This window comes from Strongylocentrotus purpuratus, unplaced genomic scaffold, assembly GCF_000002235.5.
Source record: "Strongylocentrotus purpuratus isolate Spur 01 unplaced genomic scaffold, Spur_5.0 spur5_contig_835, whole genome shotgun sequence".
NCBI classification, from domain to species: domain Eukaryota; kingdom Metazoa; phylum Echinodermata; class Echinoidea; order Camarodonta; family Strongylocentrotidae; genus Strongylocentrotus; species Strongylocentrotus purpuratus.
Window position 1 is genome coordinate 94,126 of NW_022145541.1, and position 19,643 is coordinate 113,768.

Consider the following 19,643-nt stretch of genomic DNA (forward strand, 5'->3'; position numbering starts at 1 on the left):
TTGAAAGGAGAAAGAGAGGGAACATACAAGAAAAACACAATAGACTAAACTGAATAAAAGGCAAACAAACATTGCAGGTGGCAAGGAGCACAATGCATTGATTTCGACTCTGTGATTATGATATTGTACATGTCTTGTATGAGAAGGGGGAATCCCACACTCACTTCGACCTTTAACGACGCCATAATTCATTCAGGTAACGTACATGTAATATTACCAGATATGTCGTTATATTGCATCAAACCTTCGTGAGGGTGTGTGGGCGTGAGGACTTTTATCACTACAGTTGGATGATTTTTTGATAATTCATCTCTTCTGCATCAAACTTGCTTGTTTTAATAGGGCCTACCAACGATTTCAACACGCCGATTGTGATTATTATAGTTCGTTCATCTACATTAGACACACACCAGGAGAGATTATATACGCCATGTTGGAATCCGCCATGTTCACGTTCAGCAGTCGTGTAATACTCCTTGGCCTCTGTGCTCCTTTGCCTCATACAGTAATGTGAAGCCATTTCATATTCTTTTTCATTGGTAAGTAGGACCCTGCTGGGTTTTTTTTAAAGAGTCTTTATTTCATAACACTATTATCATCAATCAAAGCAACTTTGGATGTCGTGATAATAAAAAGCGTAATTTGCCACTCACACATCATAAAGGAAACACCTAAAATTGCTCTTGAAGAATCGAAAGCTTGGCTAGGTTCAATGCTCTCAAACAACCGAACGAATTTTCACTTCAGATATTAACGGGCATTCGTTTATAATTCATTTATTAATATCTGATCATAAATCTCGGTTTTTCCACCAAGGATTCTCGGAAACGAATTTCCATCAATTTATTTAGACTTATGATATTTAGTTTCGATATTGGCTAACATGCAGGATCGGTCATATATGACTAGTCAACAAGTGCATTTTTTTAAAGAAGGCTTCGTCCTGTGAATTGCATTCTCCTGTAACATGTTATTTCATTTGAATAAATTAAACAACATTCATAATAGTGGTGTAGCAACAGGGCACAGGGGACACATACCCCTCCCCCCTTCCTACCCCCACCACAAAAGAAGAAGAAGAAATTAAGAGAACATAATTTTTAAAAATTGGGAAAGGAGATGCGAAGGCAAAAAAAATATAAAAAATAAGCCGACCCCCTCCCACACCCTCTCTATCAGTCTATATTCAAATTAAATCAAGTGAGTACGACCGGGGGACCCCTCGATGTCTGGATCCTCGCTTTACTTTACTCCATTGATATTGTTGAGTTGGAGTGGAGTTTGCCTGCATTGGCTAATGCTTTGTCAAGACCCTAACAAGCGTTATTGGTGACTTTTTAGTATGCATAAACTTTCTATACGTCTGTGAACAGTTATAATATGTTAATTAATATGAATACTAATAATAATATCAATAATAACAATGATAATAATAATAATAACAATGATAATAATAATGATGATAATAATAATGATGATAATAACAATTTTTGTAATAATAACAAAGCATATTCTTGTATAGCGCATGAAACATTTAATTTATAACTAATTATATGCGCTATTTTGATACAGCAAGATTAATCACCTTATCAAGTTCACGTATCTTTCTGACAGTTTTATTGAGCGTTTAGAATACTTTATACAGTAATACTAATAGAAAGGTGCAATGATCAGTTCTTTTTCTGTTATGTTTCTGATCACCTCTTTCCCTTTTGTCTCCATGAGAAATTGTTGACCGAAATTTCTTAGGTTTAAGTTATACTAATGTGAATATGACCACACGTATTAAAATATCAGCACAACATTCCATGTTGCCTCTTTTTTTTGCCAGTTTGTGTTTCCAATAACAGAAAAGGGAAATAAAGATGCTTGATCGCAGATGCAATAAAATAAAATGCGTGATCATTACGACGATTACAGTCAATTATAATTTTCTTACGATATCTTAATTCTTTTATTCACTTAATGAATTCACATGATATCAATACAAACAATCTTAATAGTTGATGTATGCCTATTGAATTGTCATCCATGCCAATTATATCTCTCGAAATTTCTACATATCGAGTATCAAAGTTCAAGTAGCATGCATCTTTTGATTGACAAACGTGTAACGATTCAAACGATTCAGAAATAGTCCAGTAGACAGTACCATATACCATGTACATGACCTGGAAAAGTTTGTTAAGTACAAGGGTTTTTTGTTGATTCGTGTTCTAGATGGGTTAGGAGGTAAATTCAGCTTGGTTGCCAGCATGGCAACCTTGGGCAACTTTTTTTATAAACCTAATTAGCATAATCAGGTGTAGGTGTAATGATTGATTCACACCTAACTTGGAATAGTCATATTAACAACATTTGCATGCTAGTCTCGAGAAGCATAGGCATTTTATATAAATTAAAATATTATCTATCACAAAAGTCACTATTTATGCTTTACAATTCCTTCATTTTGTCATACATATCTTATTGTAACATAGTGTGGGGGTAATAGTAGTAAGATGAAAATTATGTTAATATATCGTCTCCAAAAGAAAGCACTTCGTCTTTGTACACATTCACATTATTTAGCCCATACTGATCCAATATTTTGTAAACTAAAAACATTAAAAATCGCTGACATTCACAGTTATCAAACTGCAATCTTTATGTATAAATGTTGGATAAATACTATACCTTTGGCATTTCGAAATATTTTTGTTTACAATAGTGATATACATTCTTATCCTACACGACACTCATCCGATTTCCACTAAACCAACCCCAAAATTATTATGGCCTATAAATCGATAAGACATCATGGTCCAGACATTTGGAATGCTTTACCTGACAATATTAAACACTCTGCAACTCTTTATTCATTCAAAGCATCGATGAAAAAATATTTAATATCTACATATTCAAAAACATTATAAGGGTCTCAGAGGTTTTGATTGTTTATTTAAATTAATTTTAGATGACCAGATCAATAACAATACGAATCGAACACTTACTTCACCTGCACACACCCACTTGCACACACTTGCACATTTTTTTCATTTTTCTTTCTTTAATTTCTTTCCACTTTTTATTCAGATACTTTATGAACAAAATCTGTATACGTGACTCTCTATTCCCCTAGATACTCCTATAACAGCGCCATGTACCCCCTATCGACTCAAGCATCCTTGCTTATGATAGTTGGCCTCTGCATTTATCTTGATTATTTTGACTTACCTCCATACTTTCAAGCTTTCAATTATGCATTTTTATTTGTGTGTATTAAGTTGTCACTCTTTTTGTAAATCAATTATATTATATACTATTATTGTTATTTAAATGTTTTATATTTGATTTATCAATAAATGCAGAAACATCTGCTAAAATTAAAAATAAATCATCAAATTAGGATATGTGCAATATGTAATATGTTGCCTAAAAACATGGATAATACTACTTTTCAAGGGTTTTCTATGACAATGTATGGACTTCATTCTCATTGTTGATCTCGAAAGCCTGAAAATGGTGCAGTGTAACATTGTGAATCACTTTTATAAAGACAACACATTAATTCATGAGACATTCATAGTGCAATTAGCCTAATTAACATAATTAGTAAATTTGCATATTTGCATTTATTGATATAGGTCTAGTTTTATCCAGAAAAATCGGGAATGACAATTTCATGTGTATTTTTTTATGACAACCAATATTTATCTCAGAGGTAGATCATGTTGAATGAAAAATAATTAGCCTTGCTAGCATAATTAACCTAATTAGCATATTAATCAGGCAATTGCCTAATGGCCTTGTTGATTTCTGTCCAACAAGACAGAATACAAAGGTATTCATTTTTAATTTCCCACTGTAACAGTGATAAGAGCAGGAAGAAACAGTGATGACAGAGGCCAGTAAGTTAACATTCCATACTGGTGATGCATACTCCGCATCAGAGAAGCAAAGCAAGGGCTGTTGTCCGGAATGCTCTGGCATCAGTCCCCCAGTTGGTGTTGGCTAGCTTCTTGAGGATGCTATTGCAGGCTCCAACTTTTGCCTTTGTGTTGGCAGTGTGGTTCTTGCAGGTAAGGGAGGGATCCAGTGTGACGCCTAGGTAGACTGGGTTGTGTGCGTGCTGCAGCCTTTTCCAATACCAGCTGATCCTTAGTTGATGGTTGGCATACCTGTTCTTGAGGTGGAATGCACTTATCCAATTCTGTCAGGGTTAGCTCTCAGGTGGTTGGTCGCGTGATATGGAACGAGTCCGGCTAGGGCATCGCTGAGAGACTCCTCCAGCTTCACAAAAGACTGGTTCTGGCTGGCGATGCAGAGATCATCTCATCAGCGTAGAGGAAGCTCCTGGTGTTTGGATGGATTGTTTGGTCATTCGTGTACAAGTTTAGTGGTGCAACCGTGCAAGCACTCTTTCTTGTGGGAGGCTCTTCTTCTTTTTGTTTGTTTGTTTTTTTTTTGTTTTTTTTTTTGGGGGGGGGGGGGGGGGGGGTCTGTATGACCATCTCCTGCGATTGCCGTTAAAGAACCACAAAAACGCCAGTTGTCTTGCATCCTTTGTCAGCTCAAAGATCTTCCTGGTGAGGATTCTGTGGTTCATGGTCTCGTTGGCAGCAGAGAGGTCAACGAAAGCAGCTTTATTGATTAGCTTACCATCATAGCCATCCTCAATGAATTGAGTGAGGTTAAGGAGTTGGCCTGTTACAGTTGTATCATGTACTTCAAGCCGCAAGCGATGGCCACAAAGTCATAAGGGTTCTTAGCGATGACACTGACATATCTAATCACATATAGGGTGTAGAAGGCTCGTATATATACCTCGGCAGTTCAGATGGAGAACTGACATGGGTGTGGTTTGTTAGTTAAATGCTACATGTGAGAAGCTTTATCCAAAGATTTTCCAAATACTTGTCATGCACTTTCTGTCAGGATCTGACATTACTTCATATTTCTACAGAAAGGGCAAGCTTTCAGCCCTAAAACCTCTGTTGAATGGGGATTTTGAGGGACTCGACACTGCCTTATCGGCGAACTTGGGGGCAGTCACTCTGATCTGATAGCGACAGGGGAAGCTTTCGTCTGAGCATTAATGTATGGCCTTCCTTTAGGTACATCCCTGGCAGAGGCACTTTACCAGTTGTACACACGTAAACGTGGAAAGCCCCTCAAAGCAGGGACGTGATAGAGAAGGACTTGAATCAAGCCGTTCTCCTTTGACCCCATGCTCCAAGCCGCCGGAAAGTTATGCGCTAATCTGCAGCTGTTGACCAGGTGGTGAGATAAAAGAGCGCATGCAATTTTAGGATTTAGAATTCCTACATCAGAAAATGGTATCACAGCAACTGTTCGCTGTCCCTTCCAATGATTTCTCATCCATTGTTGAATGTGTAAAGAGTAGAACAAGCGAACACAAACTTGTGTAATTTCATTCTTTTTTAAACTTGAAAAATACAAAAAACACGCAAAAACACGCATTAGCAAACTTAATGTTATTGAAGATTGTAAATCATGGATCAAATAACGGGACATTAAAGCATGCACAAATTAGCGCATCATCCTAAAATATTGAGTTTTTGACAGGATGTAATTTTTCTTTTACCAACTCTGGCACACAATTTAAAGGCAGGACGGAGTTCTAAATTTGAAAATTTGTTTGATGCACTATTCCCAATAAAATTCCCATATAAAGTTTTTAATTTACACTGTAATTTTGCCGGTAATTTAATATTTTGTAATAAATGTAAAACTGGTGCCTGGCTTCCGAAATTCCCCGCAGTGGAAGCGCGGTTCGGAGCATGGAACTTCAAAGCCAAGTGGAATGTTACACATCCCATTGTTACGCTTTAGAACTCAAGAATGCGTTTGAATAAATTACAAGAGTTTCGCCTCCTGTTCTTTCACCTCCCTGGTCGACCCAAACCATTCTTTTTATCTTTAATAACTGACTGGTCTCTGCCATGACTGTTAATTCTGCTCTTTATCAATACCTATGTACTCTGTCTTGTTGGACAGAAATCCACAATGCCATTAGGCAATTGCCTGATTAATATGCTAATTAGGTTAATTATGCTAGCAAGGCTAATTATTTACTTATTTACCATGATTTACCTCTGAGATAAATATTGGTTGTTATACAAAATACATACAAAATTGTCATTCCCGATTTTTCTGGATAAAATTAGACCAATATCATTAAAATTAATGCAAATATGCAAATTTACTCATTGAGTTAATTAGGCTAATTGTGCTACGCCTAAATAGAATCTTCTCATGAATTAATGTGTTGTCTTTAAAAAGTGATTTACAATGTTGCATTGCACCATTTTCAGGCTTTCTAGATAAACAATTAAAATGAAGTCCATACATTGTACATATGAATTACCTCATTATGCTAATGATGCTATTTAAGACATTTGCATTACTTTAAAATAAGAACCGGTGTCATAAATGAATTCTTCGTCATAGAAAACCCTTGAAAAGTAGTATTATCCATTTTTTTAGGCTATTGCACATATCCTAATTTGATGATTATGCTAATTAGGCTAATAAAAAGTTGCCCAAGGTTGCCAAGATGGCAACCAAGCTGAATTTACCTCCTAACCCATCTAGAACACGAATCAACAAAAAAACCTTGTACTTATTAACTTTTCCGGGTCTGAAAAACTTCTACAGGACTACTAGCCAAAATGTCCCAATGTATTCGGTTTATTACATAAGAAAATTCAGACTGTTTTTCTTGATGAGGTTCCGTTTCTGTATTTCAGAATAAACAAACAACATGCCAGTACGAGTATATTCATTTTCTTATGTTGGTGATTAATATTCGCGATCAGTGGCGGGTGTGTTTTTTTTCTTCGCTTGCTTATATCTCATAATTGTATTTATATGGAAACTTCAGGGTTAATATTTTGCTTTATGAAACATTGTATAATAACGAATATGAAAATAACAGATAAAAAACCAAAGTTTGTATATTTGCTTGTGTGTTTTGCTTGGCATACAATTGTTTCATTGGGAGGCTCCATTTTGCTTACAGTCAAGTATACTTCAACTACCCACAGCCCAAATGACATTATTGTAATATTAAAATTGTATTTATTCCCTGGACTTTCACCAGGAAGATTATTCCACGAAATGGTGATGATCAGAGATTTCAAACTTAAATTAAATCCATATATTTTTCCTTGATGTATCTTCTTCTACTTAATGTTTATTTTTCTTTATTATCTTCTTCTTCTTCTCCTTCTTCCTCCTCCTCATGTTCCCCCTTCTAGACGAGCTTGACATTGTATGTTTATAATATATGAAGGAAGAATAAGAAATGGCTAGTCTAGATTCACCAGACTCCAAGGGAAGTCGACTGGACTGCAAAGTACCTGAGGACTTTGGTAAGTCTGTTTTATATCAGTCACATCTCCTGACACATCAGCAGGGTGCACTTAACTGTGTCCAATTTGTTTCTGTTTCTACGAGATTTCTACAGTAAAATTTAGACCTTATTCAGGAATTCAACGTTACTTTACTTCTACTGGGTAACCATAAGGCTTAAACAAAAAATCTATCGTATTGCCCTTTGCGACCGACCCCCATAATCCTAAAATCTACGGTCGGCTTTTTATTAAGGTTTTATTTTTTACCGCTTTTTAGAAGAAAAATGTTTAATGAATAAAAAAAATATGTATAAAAGTGACTCGGTAACATTGTTAAAGGTTGAAGAAAAAATTGCGTATTTTTTTCATGAAATGTTACATATTATATTCTTCTACTGTACTAACCCTCTAACATGCAAACAATCCTGAAAAATTCTTAAACCACAAAGATATTTATGGTTTTCTTTGAAGGTGTCACTGTGCGACACCCTCTAACATCGAATTCTTCCAACCATTTTTTAATTTTCCCAATCGTTTTTCCATGAAAATAAGACAGTTAAGACAGTGTTTTAAAACCTGTCAACACTTAAATGTCCGGAATGGTTTATAGAGCCAATACATTGTTTTGTGATGATTTACATTCTCCTAAAATGTAATTAAATTGTAATAATATACTTGGGAGAACAAAGGAATCAATCAGATCAGTTTTTCCCTATTTTTATCATTAATAATGGTATGTTTTCGCTCGAAATTTCAGATTATTTTTATTTGTATATACATCTAGCATTTTAGTCACTACCTTAGCACCATTTTCTCTCATCTGAACAAAGTTACCAAGTCCCTTTAAAGCATTCAAAACTAAAAATGTCAACCCAAAGTTGAGAAAAAGCAACCCCCCCCCCCCCCGGAAAAAATGGACCGAATCGATTTCAAGAAGTCCTTTGATTTGTTGACAGATCATGGGAATGTACTTCTTCAAAGCTCCCCACAGCTAGGCTCTCCTCGCAATGATGATGTTAAACCATCCTCTGACATGAGAAAATCTGAGAAAATCGAAGAAAACGATCTGCTGGAACTTGCCAAACAAATATCTCCGTCCCAAATACCAGATCTGGGGTTCAAACTGGGATTCAACTGGACTGCCATAGAGAGGTACATGATGCACAACAGACAGAACCTTCCTAGTCCTGAAGGTGTTATCAAGATGCTGTACGATTGGAATATAAAAAAAGAGAGAACGAGGAAGGATTTAGATGATATTCTCACATCATTGCCAAAGTCATCAAGATCCGATTATTCCACGGATACAGGTAGAGTTTAAAAATATAGACCGGTAGTAGTAAAATTGAGGTTCAAGGGTTTTGGGTGCAAAATATCCATTCAATGTTGTTTAAATATTGCCTTCAAAGGATTAGATGGCAATACTCCAATCTTAATTTTTTTTTAAAGCAGAAATATATGCCCAAATGGTAAATGTTGAAGTGCATTCGCGATATCTATCCAGGCCGGATCGATATGATAATTTACCAAATATATAAATTAGTAGGCGGTTTCCCGGTACAATTTGTATCATCACGTATTAGTCAAAACATATTCTTTCACATGATTGGTAATAAGAGCCTCCGTTTCATTTTTAAAAGGAAAAACTGGTCTATACCTTTAAGAAATTCCCAGCACGAGGGTAACTAATATCTATTCAACAAACTTTGGGCATGTTACTTAACTTGAGTAATTTATTATTCAAGTACGGTCAAAACAAAGAATGTTAAATTCAAAATAGGCAAAATACTTCCTAAGTTGGTCGGACACATTTACTATCTTCGTGGCAAAATTTTACCTAATATTTTAAAGTGTTTTTTCATGATTATTGAAACATTTTGAATATCATGTTGAGTGCTGCCATTCTATTGAATTTTGAAAGAAATTTAATTGGTCCTCAAATTGTGTAATTCATGTAATTCATTTGAAACTATTCTTCTATTTCATGATAATATATACCACGTAGGCCCATATAATGTTAGAATAATTTGTACCGAGGTTAAATTAAACGACCTTTTACTGTTATCAAAAATGCATTTTGTTTTTTTACCAATTTTTTTATTAAACGTTGACTATTTCTTAAACCCTTCACGGATTTTTTTTTTTTTTTTTTCAATTACAAGACAAATTCAAAATATTTAGGTGCTTTCCTGCATGACCACGATATAAAAATATTTAATGAATTTAGAGAATATTACTGATTATCATACAGGATCGTCATCATCTGATGATACTCTGGGTCATGCCTCCTCCCACCATCACCACCACCATCATCATCACTATCCCACTGGCTCACACTTCACTATGTCACCATTGTTAGACGCTCTGCCTTCAGAAAGAGGTAAAGGGATAACAAATATTGCCTTGTTATTAAAGGTATAAGACTTGATATTGATTGAGAAAAATATGAAGAAAAAAAAGTGAAGCAATATTCATAATAGCATCGTTAGGCGATTGAATTGTAATTGTGATTAGATTTTTATGAACAATGATGAAGCACTACATTCAGAATATTATTGTATGAGATGAATCCGAAAACCACACTGTGTAACAAATCTTCTCTTTGATGAAAGTTCTGAAGAAAAAGAAAAAAATCCAAATGGTCATTACTGCGTTTTTATATTCTGCGTTTTTATATTCTGTAGGACTTTCCTTGTTTCAACACTGTGATATAAATGAATGCAATAGAAATATGCATGTATTTCTTGTTCATGCGTGTCTTAAAGGTAGTGGGTAACTGTGCCTTGGATCCCAAGCAAAATCATTAATTCAGTTCATGCTGCAATCATAATTATAAACGTTTAAGTCGGTCAGGAATCCCATGACTTTTACAAGCCAATCACTTGTTTAATTATCAAGATATCTGTGATTGGAAATCGAAATTTGAAAACGGTTTCTTTGATTTTTGTTTTCACTTAGGGCCGACCATCCCGCAGGTATCGCCATCTTCTCAACCAAGCAAAGACGTACTGACCGTTGAAGAAGAGCAGGAGTGTAGAGAAGATCTGATGCAACACTACCATGAAGACATCGGCGAATTGAAGACAGATCCATTAGATCCTCAGTCACAGGTTCCTTTTGATTCCATCTACACCAACCTTTGCCTGCTCAAAGAAGAAGAAGAGGATTATAACAGAAGAAGGAATGCTCGAGGTAAGGTGATAGGTCTCCGACGAAGTCCTAAAACGCATTACGGTAAGATGTTCAAGAAACCTCTGCCTGATGAAGAATTTCGAGGACTGATCACTCCTGGACAACCTCCCTACAGAATACTGGTAATTGGAGAAGCGGGTGTTGGGAAGACAACGTTCCTTGCGAAACTAGCGCATGACTGGAGAGAAGGGAAAGACTTGAAGAATATCCAACTTCTGTTCCGAATTCCACTTACAGAGGCTGCGAGAGAACAGACCTTCGGGGAAGTCGTTCAAGACAACCTCTCAGATGAAATCGAGTATGGATCTCGCATAGGGGAACATGTCAAAAGAAATCAGAGTAGAGCACTGCTTCTCCTTGATGGTCTTGATGAACTCGGAGTTGACATCAGGGAGAGGGACTCACAAAATGAATTCGTTCAAATCATGAGGGGTGAAAAGTACAAGAGAACTGTGGTTGTCATAACAACACGACCATGGCGAGCAGACCAGATCCTCGGCGACGAAAAGCTACGGAAACTGTTCACTTATGTAACCATTGAAGGGTTCGATCAGGACAAAACAATAGACTACGTGAGAAAGTTTTTCATCGATGAAGAAGAATCTGCGGACAGCTTGGTGGAGTTCCTCGAGGATGACAGAAGTGACGAGGGTGTCTTCTCGACCTTCATGGCATCATTCCCGATCTACCTAGCAATGTTGTGTCACATGTGGAGATACAAGGAGAGGCGGGACAACGTCATGAAGCTGCAGACTGTCTCCCAACTTCTTGATCTGATGGCCCAGACTCTCAAGGACCATTACGCTTCAAAGGATGGGGACACGTCGGAAGAGAGGTACCAGGAATGCAGACAGGAGGTTGCCAGATGCTTCAAAGATGTTGGAGGTATAGCCTACCAGGGTGTCTTGAAGAAACAGCTTGTCTTCAAGGAAGAGGTATTGTCTGACTGCGGAGCGTCCGTCTCAACTGCGTGTGAAATGGGAATACTGACAAGGGAGAAGCGAGTTGCACCTGTTCACCTCCGAATGCAGGATGGAAAGCGCTACCAAGTGGAGTGTCGGTTCCCCCATATGATGTTCCAAGATTACCTGGCAGCCCTTCACCTGGCGTCCCTCCACCATGATGACCCTGACGAGTTTGAAAGGAGGCTTCGACACGAGCTTCTTGGAGATGAAGAGGAGCACCCAGATCGGTTCGAGTATCTCTGGTACTTCACTGTGTCACGGGGACGAGAGGTCGGTGCGACCACGCTTAGAGTCCTGAGCGAGACGGTTGACGACACGGACTTCATCTTCCGTGTGGCCTTCGAGTGCCAGGACAAAGAGATCACTTCTCCGATCACGAGAGCTGCCGTAAAAAACAACTCACTTCGTGTCCCGAAGGAGCGATCCTTTGCTGCTCATATCCATTCACTTGACACCGTGGAAACCCTGGTACGTGCATTTCTTTGAGTTTAATTAAAACCCCACTGCACTACTTATAGCTACTGACGCCCTCTATATAGCAAACAATGCCTAATCGGTGACCATTAGTCCCCATGGTCCCCTTTTTCTTATGTTAATCGAGAGCTGATTCGATGAGAAGGCGGAGGGGCCCAAAAAGGTGGTTCGTTCTGTGCGATGACAGAGTTCTAAGACATCATAAAATCAGGGAAATGGGAGAGATGCCTGTTATGTTGATAGTCCCTCTTTTATCAAGAACAGTTTCCCATTTCGAAGGGAGAAAGCACCTGAAATCATATATAGAGGACAACATTGAAGCTCATATTTATTGGGAAAGAATGAAAGTTAGATGTAGAATGGTGAAGAGATGAGAGTGAATGTCCTTTCAATACCATGGATGTGGGAGAGGCAAACTTTAAATGAAGGGCTGGCATTTTCTCGTTGCAGAAGTCTCGTCGCAGGAGAGGCATTTTGTTGTTGTGTGTCTATGTATTGCAAATGCTCGCTGCTAAACCTCATGCTTTTGCCATTAAAACTAGTGATAACTGTTGTTGCAATTGATAAAGCCATTTTCTTCCATCTCTTTTCCGTACAGGACATCTTCACCCTAAATGCGTTGCCAAAAGGAAGAGCAATTCTGAGGAAGGGGGCAGAACGAATAATGTCGTCACCGAAGATTCGTAGTCTGGCCTTGTGTGATTGTGGTTCGGGAAGTGATGAGTTTATCTCGACCATGGCGAACAGATCGACAACTACAGAGGCAAGAAATATTTAAATATCGTTTTTTTGTAGTAATAAAAAAGAATATTCTACGCGAAAAATGGAGAGTTTATCAATTGTCCGAAGTGATGCGTTCATTTAACGCTGTTTCATTCTCACTTATCGAAAACAAATTATGCCAATTTCTCTGTTCCTCATTTAATCGACTAAATTTGAAGTAGCAAATTCTATTTAAGCTCCAATTTATAATTTATAACTTCAAATCATCCCTGGCCAATGAGCGATTAATTCTTGTATGTTTCTCCCATGTTACTGGGGGTAAATAATACTTTGCAAGTTGTAGTATATATCACAGGTTCATTGGGTAATGATTTTGTTCATTTTTATTTGGACCCGTCTGTAGAACAGCTCTGTTTTAATGGCACAAAATTGATGAGAATGGCTATCCATCCATATTGTTTCTTATGATTCAATCATGTTATTGTGACAGGTTGAAATGTTTCTTAATATTTTTTGCTGAGACAGCAACTATTTAACATGGGAGAATGTGACAGGTCGAAATGTTTCTTAATTCTATTTGTTGAGGAGGTCCCTGAATGAAGGGATCCATGTCTCTGAATAAGGAGATCCCTTTAAGTGTACTTCTGAGGTGGTCCCAAAAAGGGGAAGTTTACTTTGACCTTAAGTCAGAGAGGGTATGGGGTGACTTGGAGAGAAGAATAGATTTTTTGCCACATCACAGGGGAAGTGCACTTTGACCTTGGGTCAGAGAGGGTATAGGGTACTATACAGAGAAAGGATTTCTTGCCACATCACAGGTTGAGAGGGATGAGCATAGACCATGCATCCACTCATGAATTAGGAGGTTTGAGTTGACAGAGAAGCTAACTCTGAGTAGAACTGTATTTCTGCAGCATATATGAGTTCTTACTTCATCATTTGGTTGGAGATGGCATTTAGTTGGAGATGGTGCACTAGCTAGTTGGTCTTAATAGTCTCGGTGTCTTCGTAGGAGTCTCTCCTCGAGAGCTCAAGAGGAGGTTGATCCATCCTCAAAATAAATACCACATAAAATTCTAAATGACTTCGTCGTGTGTCATTTGTGCCTGCTGTTACATTATTATTTCCTTTTTTACATCTGAAAATGAATTCCAATCAAATCCAATCAAATCCAGTCAAGTAATAAGCTTTTAATATCAGGAGCAAATTTAACCTTCTACTTTCAGCTGAACCGCTTCTTATTCATCAATTGAGTATAATAACAGATGTTTTCCATCTTATCCCCATCGCGCAGATCGAGAAGGTCTTCCATCTGGACGATGACATCAGCCAAACTGCGTCCGAACACCTTGCGAAAGCCCTCTTCTCGATGCCGAAACTAAAGGAGCTATGCATGACTGGAGTGAAGCTGGGAGAAGAATTCTACACCACGATGGCCGAGCAGTCTTCTCATTCGAAGGTAAGGAGATTGTATCTGATCATCTAAAATATTGTCTACAGAAAACTCCCGTACTTGTGAAATAATGCATTGTTGACCTAAATTATTTTTTGTTTTTGTTCTTCTTCTTCTTCTTTTTGTTGTTGTTCTTCTTCTTCTTCTTCTTCTTTAATATCTCACAACCACCATGATATGAAATGTACATGTACATATAAAATGCATCGTATTGCACGACCACCCATCATTGTCGGATACCACATCTGCACAACAAGCTATCGGTGTTCTTTACCAAGTTTACCAAGAAGTTGGGGAAAAGCTTTTTTCATTATTATTTAATTTTCTGATAATGGTTCAACAAGACAATGTACCAATGTACCTTGGGTTGAAATATTAAAGGGGGTATAGCATGACTCGGGGCCAATCGGGTATAATACGACTACGGACGACGCTATCGCAGTATTCACGTGCGTGCAACATACGACAAACCGAAGCGTGAGGAGAACTTTGGTCTATTTCACGAACGCTAGCGCGTGCTGACCGTCATTAATCAAGTCCATTCGTTTACGTGCAGTTGTCCAAAAGAAGTCGTAGATGGCGTTAACCAGTATTTGCCATGCTACACTCCCTTCAATCTCTACTTACTTTTGATACAGATCGGAAAGCTGTGTATATTTCCAGGAGAAGAGATCAAGCTGAGTGAAAGCTTAACAATCAACTTCTCATTGGGTTTCTCATCGATGTCAGGGTTACATACATTGCTCCTGCAGCCTAGTTCCCTTGATGAGACATTCTACTCAACCTTTGCTCAAACTGCACCATCTTCCAAGGTTAGGTTACCTTATTTCTGTTTCATGTTTTTTTTTAAAATCCAGAACATAATAGAATAATCAAGTCCTCATAATTGTCGCCGAGGGCAATATCATAAAGGATTTGTTAATGTTTGGCCGCAAATAACAAGGAAATGATCAGAAAGGCATAATTTTTTCAAATTCTTCTGAACCGGTATATCTGATGTATATCAACGTCAATGTTTACATTACCTTACGAACAAAGGAGGAGAACAACTTGGTAGAAGAAGAATGAAGAAAGGGGAAGCTTTCTTAAATTTTGTACAAATACCCAGAGAAAAAATATAGCATTTGTATGGACGCCCTAATGTTGTTGAGCATATGATGAAATCAGTCGCCCTCTTGGCTCAACATCGCATAAGGTAAAGTTATTGCTTCTTGTTGTACATGTCGCCAGTTGCAGATTTTGGGTGTACCAGCTTGGAATCTCCCCCCCCCCCCCCAATCCCTTTTTAAACCCAGTAGGCACTCCTAAATTACACAACAAAAAACCTCGCTTTTTATGGAATTATTTTTCGTTATATCAACGGGTCTGAGAACTGCATTCATGGTGATAGAGGCTTAGCCATCAATATCTTTCTCGTTGTTTTTTTTCTCGTTTATTAATGTTTTTAGATTGAGAAGCTATGGGTACAGGATATGGGAGATATAAGTCCTCTCGCGTCACAGTGCCTAGCTAAGGTTGTCTCCTCTCTACCCTGCCTTCAAACTCTCAGACTGGATAGTAACCATAGCAACCTAGGAGAGGAGTACAGCTTTGCATTGACCATCTCATCCCTCCTTGGAAAGGTAATTGAATAAATTCGTCATTTTTGTACAATCTGGATCCGACTGAATTGAATATTCGATGTTACCGCAAGTTAAAAGAACGAAAACAAGAGATGAAAATAAATTCATCAAGAGATTGAAATTCTGATAATACTTACCAGTTATGGGTTATACAATCGTCCTTCCACCACCAATATTAAATTGCTTTACCAATTAATTACTTAACGTTTACAAATCGAATGATTACATGCCACATACTGGTGTATTGGATCTTACCGTTTAAACTGTTGCAAGTAACGTTTACTTTGTGATCATTTTCTGCTTTCATTTTTAAGATTATTGTGTTTTGTTGTTTTTATTTAATAGGTGAGGATCAGTACCTTCATATTGTTTGAGATCAAGGTCACACTACAAGCAATACGGACTATCCTCTCCCTTGAAACCATGCGTGAGCTCAGGATGATGGGAGTCATAGTCGGCAGCAATGACGACGACGATGACGACGACGATAACGATGACCACGATGATGATAATGGCGATGATGATAATAACGACGACGGTGAAAGTATCGATGTTGATGTCGATGATGACGATAAAGATGACGATGGAGACGGTGGTGGTGACGAGGGCATGAGTGACGCTGGTGTCACTCAAGGCGAAGAATGTTGCTCTACTATGACGGCCTTGGATTTGGTGAGTTGTCTCTGGATGCATTTTGTTAGATTTTGAGTTAACACCACAGACATAGAATATTCTATTTATCTATTTAATATTCATTTTTCGATTCTTATTTTATCAGGGTTGCATCTTCAGTTAAAAAACTGATATTCTAAGGGCCCTCAACATAATTATTATAATTCTACTCCCCCCCCCCCCCTCCTCTGCCCCGGTGTAGGCACTGCACTTTTTGTAAAGAGTATATTATGGTAGAAAACCAGAAGTGGTAGTCAGATTATTGCACATCAAAAATCAGATATAAAGGGAAAATATATATTATAACCTACCCTACTTCTAACTTCTAACTAGTTTTAACTATACCCCAACTTCTTGTTGTACTGAGCGAGGCGGGAAGCTGGCGCCGGCATTTCCCTCGAAGATGTCGTTGTCGACAAGTTTTTGGGCGGGGTGACGATCGCTCAAGGTGGTTCTGCCCAACTTAGTGCTCAACCTTCCTCTTAATCATCATGACCATGCCCAAGTAACTGCTAATATGTATATAATTCACTTCTGTTTACTATATAGGAAGGATCTCTAACAAGCAAGTTGGAGGTTCTAGCCTTAGATGACGAGTCTATACCCTCTGTGCTAGCGAGTGGTATCCATACCATGTGTCCTCATGTTCAAAGACTTCATCTAGAGTTCACCCATGAGGAAATCACTCAAGAGCATGTCGAGATCATCAAGGAGTTCCCCAAGACAAAACACCTTTCGCTCAAGGCGTACATGTAGGCCTACGTCCATTTAATATGTTTATTTTTATTGTGATTGTATGCGCTTGTTTGGTTGTTTGTTAGGTTGTAATGTCAAGTACTCCCTTCACCCTAAACAGCGCTATATATAATAACAGTTTAATAGCTGAACTCCCACAAAGGACAGTACTAGTAATAACAAATTTAAATAAAAAAATTAACATGGATGTTTATACAAGTGACATAACTGTTGTACATTATTTCAAAAATCTTAACATTTCGTGCTATTCTCAAACACCCCCCCCCCCCTCCCCTTTTGACACCGCTGGGTCTGCCTTTCTACACAAGGGCTAGCGCACTGAGATTTGAACCCATGTTACTATTCCAATTGGATCATCGATATCGCTCTGACCACTGAGCCATTGCACATGTTTGTGAAGGTTTATTAATACTTTATTAGCATCCCTAATCTGATTCATATGATGATGTTTTTTTTTTTATTAGAGATCCACTCCTGCCCGCTGAGCCGCCTATGCAAGTATCTTTGGATCATCCTCTCTGGCTGTGTAGAGCGCTGGAAGATTCCACCAACCTGCGCAGACTATCAATTAGCGATATCACTATAGGAGATGAGAATGCGGGATCGATACTCCGCAGTGCGAGGCGTCATGGTCAACTCGAACATCTGACGTAAGTTCATGGTCACGATTTAGTATTTTGAATGGGGGGCTCAGAGTTATGTCAAACTCAGCGAAAATCTCAACCCCAATGTCCGCAAATCAAGAAAATTCAACAGCGAGAATGACACAGACAAGGATTTCATAATTGAAAAAAATATTTTTGTGCGAGCCTGAAGACTTGTCATGTCTCATGACTAATATAAATGAAGGGCCCCGTAATTTTTTTCTGTCATTTTGAATGAAGCGGTTGCCCAACCCCCTGTTCAAAGGTACAACTATGTTTGAATATGTTTCAATATGCACAAACTATATAGTTTTATTCTCTATTTATTGGAGAATTGAATGCGAGCAGTATCATCGAAGCCCAAATAACAGTCGGTGGAAGAAAAAGATCGAATCGAGTTCTCCCCTAAAAGTTTGTGTTTGATTGTTTGTGGGTTTGTTTTGTGTTTTTTTTTAAATCAAAATCAGCTAGACCCATTCATTTTTAAAGTAAAACAGTACTCTTTCTTTCAAATATCAAACCATAATATGACCTGTCGAAGGAAACAACTCTGATTCATATAATTTTGTTGTTGTTTTCGTTTTTAACATTTGTCATACATAGAATGGTTCGCTGTGCAACATCTACAACTCTCGATGCAGTCGCGAGTGAGATTTCATCACAAACCGGCGTAGAGATCACTCTGACACATGGCAAGGTATACATGTACAACGGTTTTAGAGGGAGCTCTAAAAAAATCCAACATTAATAACAAATTGATTTAAGAGCGGCATATGTAGAAAGAGATTGCAAGAGTCCCAAGCCCCCTAAAGACACCCGCCCCCCAAAAAATGAAACTTAGGGTGTCCCGACAATTGTTGATCTAAATATAATGATGCAGCACATCTCTAATCACGAAGAGTAACCTCTTTTATTTCTTCGAAAAATCATGCAAAAGCAATTTCAGTAGCCTTTTCCATAACCTATCGAATGAGCAAACATTACAATGATATATTATGGAATCTGTACATTTTTTACGAGATAAACAATAGGACATTGAAACTGTCTTTAAATTGATTTTTGAAAGTCTTTGTGATCATATTTGCATTAAATATTTTTGATTTTTTTTTTTTCCTTATTTCGTATAGCCTCCGAGCTGGGACGATGATGTCACGGTGGAACTTGAAGAAGATATCTTGTGGGCCACCAATGTATTTGAAAGTGCATTCACAGTGATCAGCAAAAATGACGTCTTAACAGAGAATGGTTGGGCTAGAGAGGGTACGACCCCGCCCCTCTGTCCATTGAATCATGGAGGGAGGGGAGGAGGGGGGGAGAATGTGAAAAGAAGAGAGAGAGAGAGAGTGAGAGGGAAGGAGGGGGAGAGAGAGAGAGAGAGAGAGAGGGAAGGAGGGGGAGAGAGAGAGAGAGAGAGAGAGAGGGAAGGAGGGGGAGAGAGATAGAGAGAGAGAGTGAGAGGGAAGGAGGGGGGAGAGAGAGAGAGAGAGTGAGAGGGAAGGAGGGGGGAGAGAGAGAGAGAGAGTGAGAGGGAAGGAGGGGGAGAGAGAGAGAGAGTGAGAGGGAAGGAGGGGGAGAGAGAGAGAGAGAGAGAGAGAGTGAGAGGGAAGGAGGGGGAGAGAGAGAGTGAGAGGGAAGGAGGGGAGAGAGAGAGAGAGAGAGAGGGTGAGAGGGAAGGAGGGGAGAGAGAGAGAGAGAGAGAGAGAGATGGGTGAGAGAGAGAGCAGAGAGGGAGATAGAGAGGAAAGAAAGAGGGAGAGGGGAGAGGAAGGAGAGGAAAAGTGAAG

At 38.4% G+C, this 19,643-nt stretch overlaps 2 protein-coding genes across 2 annotated transcripts; both read left to right on the plus strand.

The window, feature by feature from the left end:
* Positions 1-7,309: 7,309 nt before the first annotated feature.
* LOC105442327 (NACHT, LRR and PYD domains-containing protein 3-like) lies at positions 7,310-12,767 on the plus strand. The gene is made up of 4 exons (XM_030984975.1): positions 7,310-7,376; positions 9,610-9,738; positions 10,317-11,983; positions 12,588-12,767. The coding sequence occupies exons 1-4, from the start codon at positions 7,310-7,312 to the stop codon at positions 12,765-12,767; spliced, it is 2,043 nt and encodes a 680-aa protein (XP_030840835.1).
* A 2,110-nt stretch (positions 12,768-14,877) lies between these two features.
* On the plus strand, positions 14,878-17,869 carry LOC105446764 (late secretory pathway protein AVL9-like). Its single transcript, XM_030984983.1, has 5 exons — positions 14,878-14,977; positions 15,614-15,787; positions 16,133-16,459; positions 17,009-17,211; positions 17,680-17,869. Exons 1-5 carry the CDS (start codon positions 14,888-14,890, stop codon positions 17,867-17,869), a joined length of 984 nt encoding a protein of 327 aa, XP_030840843.1. The 5' UTR covers positions 14,878-14,887.
* The last annotated feature ends 1,774 nt before the right edge of the window (positions 17,870-19,643 follow it).

What these genes read in the sequence shown, in the direction of transcription:
- LOC105442327 (XM_030984975.1), top strand. Translation starts at nt 7,310, where the DNA reads ATGGCTAGTCTAGATTCACCAGACTCCAAGGGAAGTCGACTGGACTGC. An exon ending in CGCTCTGCCTTCAGAAAGAG is followed by an intron (nt 9,739 to 10,316) that starts GTAAAGGGATAA and finishes GTTTTCACTTAG; the next exon opens with GGCCGACCATCCCGCAGGTA. An exon ending in TTGACACCGTGGAAACCCTG is followed by an intron (nt 11,984 to 12,587) that starts GTACGTGCATTT and finishes TTTTCCGTACAG; the next exon opens with GACATCTTCACCCTAAATGC.
- LOC105446764 (XM_030984983.1), top strand. Translation starts at nt 14,888, where the DNA reads ATGTCAGGGTTACATACATTGCTCCTGCAGCCTAGTTCCCTTGATGAG. An exon ending in AAACTGCACCATCTTCCAAG is followed by an intron (nt 14,978 to 15,613) that starts GTTAGGTTACCT and finishes TAATGTTTTTAG; the next exon opens with ATTGAGAAGCTATGGGTACA. An exon ending in CTTTCGCTCAAGGCGTACAT is followed by an intron (nt 17,212 to 17,679) that starts GTAGGCCTACGT and finishes TTTTTTTATTAG; the next exon opens with AGATCCACTCCTGCCCGCTG.